This window comes from Nerophis ophidion, linkage group LG09, assembly GCF_033978795.1.
Source record: "Nerophis ophidion isolate RoL-2023_Sa linkage group LG09, RoL_Noph_v1.0, whole genome shotgun sequence".
Taxonomy (NCBI): Eukaryota; Metazoa; Chordata; class Actinopteri; order Syngnathiformes; family Syngnathidae; genus Nerophis; species Nerophis ophidion.
Window position 1 is genome coordinate 16,162,138 of NC_084619.1, and position 8,050 is coordinate 16,170,187.

Genomic DNA, 8,050 nt, shown 5'->3' on the forward strand with positions numbered 1-8,050 from the left:
TTTTTTCCAAATAGTTCAAGAAAGACCGCTACAAATGAGCAATATTTTGCACTGTTATACAAATGAATAAATCAGAAACTGATGACATAGTGCTGTATTTTACTTCTTTATCTTTTTTTTTTTCCAACTAAAAATGCTTTGCTCTGATTAGGGGGTATTTGAATTAAAAAAACGTTCACAGGGGGTACATCTCCGAAAAAAGGTTGAGAACCACTGCTCTAAAAGCCGTGGATGTTATTGTCACATATGCATGCACAGTAGATGGCAGTATTGTCCCGTTTAAGAGTGTCACAACAATGATGTTTACGGCAGACGAACTGCTTTACGGTAGGCGAAAACGTGACTGCTGTTGTTGTGTGTTTTTGCCGCCCTGGGAGGACGTTAATGAGACTGCCTAACAATAAACCCACATAAGAATTCTACAGTTATAACGTCATTGGGCAGGCGCTCTGTTTATATTGTGAGAAAGCGGACGTGAAAACAGGCTGTCGACACGTCACTCAGGTCCGCATGGAGATGGAGATGGAGGGGGCGTGGCCTCCAGCTCTGCCTGAATTTGGGGAGATTTTCGGGATAAAATTTGTCTTGGGAGGTTTTCGGGAGAGGTGCTGAATTTCAGTGCTCTTCCTTTGAACGGCTGATTACTGTATGCTGTAACTTTATATGGTGGTTTGTCTTGCAGTCGTGAAACGAGCACGAAGACCTTGTCACAAATGTGTGTTTAAACGTACTAAAACCAAGACTACCGAGGTACCACTTTGTTTACATTTTGGAGAACTATTCACATTGCACAGCAACAGTATTTTAGCAATACATTTCACGTGCACTTGAGCCACCTTGCGGAGGTAGTCTGGTTTAACTGTCATCTTTTTATTCTCCCTCGTAACTCTACTCGAGACAAAATATTATAAAACATCTCACTTGTGGTGCAAACAACAATAAACATTGTTAATGACGACCTCTTTGATGGCAATCAACAATGTTTTACATTTTAATCCCCCATATGTTTGCTCATGTTGTGGCCTACAATTCCTATTTAGTAAAATGTATATTCCTGTGGTCCTCCCCTGATCAGCCTACATGGCACCTGAAGTCATCACGAGAGCAAAAGGTGAAGGCCATGGCAGAGCAGCCGACATCTGGAGTTTAGGCTGCGTCCTCATCGAGATGGTGACAGGAAAGGTAAGGTCTTTCCTGCACACACTTCCAACTGCAACATGTCGCACGTTTGATCTCAAAGTGCATGTGCACTATTTTGTTTCCATGTGCAGAGACCCTGGCATGAGTACGAGCACAACTTTCAGATCATGTACAAAGTGGGCATGGGCCATAAGCCCCCCATCCCGGAGAAGCTGAGCACAGAGGGCAAGGACTTCTTGGGCCACTGTCTGGAGAGCGAACCTAAACGACGCTGGACTGCGAGTATGCTGCTTGATCATCCCTTTGTCAAGGTGCTCGCTCCCTTACCTTCTTGTACTTTTGGAACTACCTTCACCGTAGCTCAATTTCAAACACATTATAACGGGACTGTGTGCGACTCTAAGCACTATGGAAATCCAATGCTTTATTATTATGATAATAGCTTGTCATTACAACTCCTTACAGGAAATCCTGGCAGGACCTGCCTATCGCATAAACACTTTAAACCAAGGCTATCAAACCTATGGCCCGAGGGCCGGATGAGGCTCGCGAGCAAGTTTTATCCGGCCCGCGATATGAGTTTGCTAAGTATAAAAATTAACCTAAAACCATCTCCGCTTGAGATGGTTTCCTGTGGACGGGACTCTCGCTGCTGTCTTGGATCCGCTTGAACTGAACTCTCGCGGCTGTGTTGGAGCCACTATGGATTGAACTTTCACAGTATCATGTTAGACCCGCTCGACATCCATTGCTTTCGGTCCCCTAGAGGGGGGGGGTTGCCCACATCTGAGGTCCTCTCCAAGGTTTCTCATAGTCAGCATTGTCACTGGCGTCCCACTGGATGTGAATTCTCCCTGCCCACTGGGTAAATGATAAATGGGTTGTACTTGTATAGCGCTTTTCTACCTTCAAGGTACTCAAAGCGCTTTGACACTACTTCCACATTTACCCATTCACACACACATTCACACACTGATGGAGGGAGCTGCCATGCAAGGCGCCAACCAGCACCCATCAGGAGCAAGGGTGAAGTCTCTTGCTCAGGACACAACGGACGTGACGAGGTTGGTACTAGGTGGGATTTGAACCAGGGACCCTCGGGTAGCGCACGGCCACTCTCCCACTGCGCCACGTGTGAGTTTTCCTTGCCCTTTTGTGGGTTCTTCCGAGGATGTTGTAGTCGTAATGATTTGTGGAGTCCTTTGAGACATTTGTGATTTGGGGCTATATAAATAAACATTGATTGATTGAAATTTTTTTAAAGAAAGAAACTGCTGTTCTAAATGTGTCCACTGGATGTCGCAATAGAAATTCTTTGTATTTTTGTAGATGATGCTACATATGTACAAAATAAACCACACAATGTTATTAGTACAGCGGTCGATGAAAATGATCAAACTACATAAATAACATCCTGTTATTTGTTTTTGGTACAATTTGTTTTATATTGATGCAATGAAAATGAACACCAATGAGTTGTCTATCTGTGTTGGCCCTGTGATGAGGTGGCGACTTGTCCAGGGTGTACACCGCCTTCCGCTCGAATGCAGCTGAGATAGGCTCCAGCACCCGCCGCTACCCCAAAAAGGGACTAGCGGTAGAAAATGGATGGATGAATGGAGTTGACTGATGAACATTATCACATAATTTATTCAGAAAACCAGAATAACAACAAATGAAGTATACTGTATTTCCTTGAATTGCCGCAGGACATATAGTATGCGCCTGCCTTGAATTACTGCCGGGTCAAACTCGCTTCCCAAAATAATTAGCGCATGCTTAGTATTACCGCCTGGTCAAACTCGTGACGTCACAAATGACACTTCCCCTGTCATCATTTTCAAAATGGAGGAGGCTGATTTCAATACCGGTAATTTGAAATCGCATAAAGGGAAGAAGATTAAGAGCTACTCAGTAGGATTTAAGGTCCAAGCTTACATCACACTCAAATTTTTACTGCATACCTTTGGTAAGTGCCGGAGTGAGATGTTTAAAATAATTAGCGCATGCTTACTTTTACCACATGCTTTTGGTAAGCGCAGGAGTGAGAAGAGGTTTTAAATTAATTAGCGCCCCGGTTGCAATTCAAGGAAATACGGTATATGCTATTAATCGCAACAGGTAAATGTAAAAAAACAACATTGTGATTTGTACAATTTCAGAATGTGCTTGTTCTATTTTTAAACAAAGAAAACAATCTAAAGTTGTCTTTATTTCAACGTTATCGTGCTGTGATTTTACCATTTCGGCCCATTTGGGAGTAGATTTTTCTCCATGTGGCCCCCCATCTATAATGAGTTTGACATCCCTGCACTAAACTGTTGTTTAAGGCCACGACCACAAGGGGGCCCCACGATCCTGGCCTAGGCCAGAGGTGTCAAAGTCGTTTTCACTGAGGGCCACATCAAAGTTATGTTTTGCTCCAGAGGGCCGCATCTAACAATGAACACTATTACTACACACATTTTAATGCATTTTATTAGTAGGTTTTTAAAAAATTTAAATGTAAATAAAAGTATTGTAAATTGCAATAATTTCACCTCACAATTTAGTGTATTTTATTGTAAATTGAAAAACATTATTGCTCTTTTTATGGTATTAAAAAAATGCCGCTCAGTTGCCAAAATTTTACTGTTAAAATGTACATTTGTTTTTTTACTGCAAATAAAAAAACTGTAAAATTGTGGCACCTGAGCTGCTAGTTTGCAAATCAACAACTGTAGGCTTTTCTGTGTATTATTATTAAAGCCAAAATGGCGCCACAATTTATTACAGTAAAAAAAAAAAAGTTGTTTTTTTTTTCATTTAGAGAAAAACGCTGTAAAAACAGCAAATATCACAATTTTACAATTAAATCTATTGCTAATTTTACATTGCACAATTTGATGGATAACTTTCTTTGAAATCATAATTATTTATTTCTATTTTAAAAAATGTTTGAACGTTTGATAATATATTTTTGCATAATTGGACAATATTTAAGTCAACATAATTTGCGATTATATGGAGTATATATTTTTTTCTCTCCCAAAATAGAAAGAAAGAATACATTTAGTAAGAAAAGTTACAGTACTTTATTGATACATATTATTATTCCCAGGCTTTCAAGGGCCAAATAAATTGATGTGGCAGGCCAGGAGTCTGACACGTGAGGCTTTTGCAGAAAAAAAAATTATTTAATTTAATACCGTCAGTTAAGAAACTACGTCATGAAGTCACTTTTGCTTTCAAAGTTCAATAGTTCACTCAACACAGTATGCACTCATAATATCATTCAGTTCACGTTCAGTTTATTTGGAACATGCGTACAATACAATGTAATGCATCACATATTTCCAGTTGTTTCATTACAGCACGTCCGAAAAAGAGTAGGAAGAAGCAGAATTTATTTAATCCTACCCATTATCATATCATAGCAGTTTTATCCCATTTCCTTTTTCTCTGTTTATAACAGAACAGTGGATAAATAACAAGTATACCATAAGTAAGTAAACAAGTGTTAAATACATATCAACTTTATTTATAAAAACCACAGTTGAAAAAGAAAAGGCTGTACACCACAAACAAGTAAACACACAACAAGCAGAGAAATACAGGCAAAGGACAGACTAAAATATATCATTTAAAACAGAGGTAAAATACACACACACATATATATATATATATATATATATATATATATATATATATATATATATATATTTAGGTGAGGGAAAAATCACAAGCCTACTTCGTCTCTACAGAACTGTTTCATGAGGGGTCCCCTCAATCATCAGGAGATTTTAATGGAAGCATTCACATCCAATGGTTTATATAGAGCACAGAGTGGGTGGGTACAGGCAGGCGTAGGGGCATGGTGATTGGCTCATGTGTTACCTAGGAGGTGTTTCCGTCTGTGGCGGCATGTTGAAATGATTTCACTGCGCTTTTTGAGGGATGATAGATCTGGATGATATATAATAAACAGTTTCTCTTTTAAGCATAGGTTGCATCTTTTATTACCACTGTTGTAAGGTGTGCTGGATGCAAGAATTTGCCATGTTATTGAATATTCAACATTATTGTCTTTGAGGTTCCAAATGTGTTTGTTGAGTTCTGTAGAATTCCGCAAAGTCTGGTTTCTAAAGGAGGCGTTGTGATTATTCCATCTTGTTTTGAACGCTCCTTCGGTTAATCCTATGTACTAAATGTGTTAATGTCCTTGCGTGTTACCTTTGCTTGGTAAACGACAGATGTCTGTAAGCACCCTCCGTTGAGAGGGCAATCAGGTTTCTTGCGACAGTTACATTCCTTATTGGTTTCAGAGTCGTTTAGTATATATATATATATATATATATATATAAATACACACATAAAAAGAGCAAATACAAAACATATCTTGAGAGCAATTTGTTAGATAAAAGGCAGTTAAAAAAGTTAAAAAGAGTTCAAAGTCTCAAGCTGAGTTGAAAGACAGTGAGTAAAAATGGATTTTACGAAGGGTTTGTCTCACATGGTGAGGGAGATAGTTCCAAAGTAATAATCATCTAAAAAAATAAAAAGGTTTGAGATGTTCATCATAATTGTTCTTCTTTGTTAACAGAATCAGATCGGTGAATTGTTTGATGTCTTTGCCTAATACATTCCATAATGTATTAATTTATTATTCAATTAATAAGGTATTATTATGATTATTATCTACACAATGTGATGAACTGAGGCATAAACATGTTACTATTGCGGGTTTTCTGATCGGGTTATCATGTCAGGAAGACTGACGTGTGTAGAACAGTGGAAACATGCAAGAGAAAACTTGTTTATTATCAAGATATGCTAATCCCATCTTTAAAAGGAAGACACTTTTAATTTTTTTACCGTACAAATTATTGGAGACATAACATTGATTATGTTTCTACATGTGTTTTAAAAAGCTAGATTCAACCAAATTATGTTTATTAGTCCATGTAAACATACTTAGTTTGTATGTCGGATGGTAATGCTAGGTTTAGGTGGGGTGGGGGAGTCTAATATTATTAATAATAAGTACAATAAAAAAAAAAAAGGGTGGGGGGCCCAAAACACACAAACAGCTGGCAGAGTGCATGGTAACTGCTTGTTAACAGCTCATACGTACCTGGTCTGCCAGAGAATAAGAATACATAGCAAGAGGGATCAGTGTTGCTACCTTAATGACGGTCTTAATGAGCAGGTAATGAGACATATTTACTGTATATAATATTTTTCAAAAAAATGACGCACAACAAATGTAGTCACTAGCTACAGTTTGGGCCCTTTCTCATGTACTCCAAATCATTCATAACGTCCTCAAATTCAGTTATTATATGATGAGTTTTTAAATTTCGGAAATTACTTCCTCACTTAGGGCTTAAATGCACAGCCTCGACACAATGATTTGTGTTTACTTTTACTAAACCATTTTGTCCCATCTATGTTGTAGTTTAGGTAATAATAAATACATGCTTTGTTTACAAAAAACAGCCTGTACAGTATTTATGGAGTGAAATATGTATTTTACTTGTATTATTTTGTTCATGCCATGATACTTTCACTTATCCTCCTGTGTGACTGTCACAAGAAATCAAGTCCAAGCCATTGCTTTGACTTACATCATCAGAGACCAAAAATGTGTCACAACTGTATGATTGTACAGAAATACACATTAAGTTAAGTTGTCCTTTCTTAAATTCATATTTGAAAATGTGCACATCGTTTTGCTCCTGCAGTACTTGAAGCATTCGTGACAAAATGAATACAAGGAGAGTGGTCACAAGGCGGGTGGCGGGTGGTAAATGTATTGCAGGTAAAACACATCTGGCCAGTCAAGTTTCAAAGTGACTCCGTTTACACTGCAGGCAAAAGTGGCTAAAATCAGATTTGTTTGTAATCTGATTTCTTCCAACTGACTGTTTACACTGCTGGTAAAATGTGATTTTTCTCAGACTCCTGTGTTAACGTGCACGCGCCCCAATGTGGCCGCCATGTCACTTGCATGCACACTTCAATAAAGTGAAAACAGGGAAGTCGCTGCTACTACAAAATAAAATAAAAGTTGCAACACCCTAAAAAATGAGTGTTTTTTTTTCATAAAAATAAATCAAAGTAATATAATGTATGTATATAGTATAATATATTTGGGAGGGCCTTAATCCTAATGGTAGATACGGACATCAGCGTGGATCTTTGTGAGCTTTTTTTTCCAACTCATGTGTAAGCAAATACGCCGCAGCATCAACATTCGCTATTTCTTGAAATCAAAATATGTATTTATGTATTTCATATAACCTATTATTTGCGCACTATTGAAAGTGATGCACCAACAATTTGGTGGTCTTACATAGACTTGATGTTGTGATGAAAGTGGCCACTTCCGCTGAATGACGAAGCTTGCCTAAAGCGAACGAAAAAGTCACATTCGGGTTGCATTGCGTTTATTTGAAAAGATCAGATGCCAATCTGATTCGAACTACTTCCTGATGTGGCCTGAATCTGATGCCAGAAGATCACATTTGAAGCACTTTGGAGCGTTTAGACCGACAAAAAAATTAAATAATCAGAAGTGTGTCACTTGAGGGCATAAAAAAATCAGATTTGGTGTGCAGTGTAAACGAGGCCAGCGACAGGGACTAGGTTTCAAATGATTTGCCATATGAAATAGAAACACAAACTGAGGTGGAACCATTTAATAAGCAGCTGAAACACTGGCCGTAAGAAAAGCAAACATGTAACTACAGAGTCCGAATCAGAAAAGTCAATAACTACACACTTACATGCACGATTAGCAAGTAAAAAAAACACTTTTCTGCAAATTAAACTTTTAGTAGTAATATTCCACCCTACCTGTATTGTACAGGTTAACTTACAGGTTGAGATTGTTTACCCTCTCTTTTGACCGCCATTTTACTCCCCACCC

The 8,050-nt window shown here is 38.2% G+C and overlaps 1 protein-coding gene across 3 annotated transcripts in view; it reads left to right on the forward strand.

The window, feature by feature from the left end:
• Positions 1-8,050, forward strand: part of map3k4 (mitogen-activated protein kinase kinase kinase 4) — a 53,747-nt gene that overhangs the window by 44,648 nt on the left and 1,049 nt on the right. For all 3 annotated transcript variants that reach the window (XM_061910412.1, XM_061910414.1, XM_061910413.1), the window contains 2 exons: positions 1,076-1,182; positions 1,272-1,451. In XM_061910412.1, coding sequence (XP_061766396.1) covers positions 1,076-1,182; positions 1,272-1,451 — 287 coding nt within the window. The remainder of the gene's footprint in view (positions 1-1,075; positions 1,183-1,271; positions 1,452-8,050) is intronic.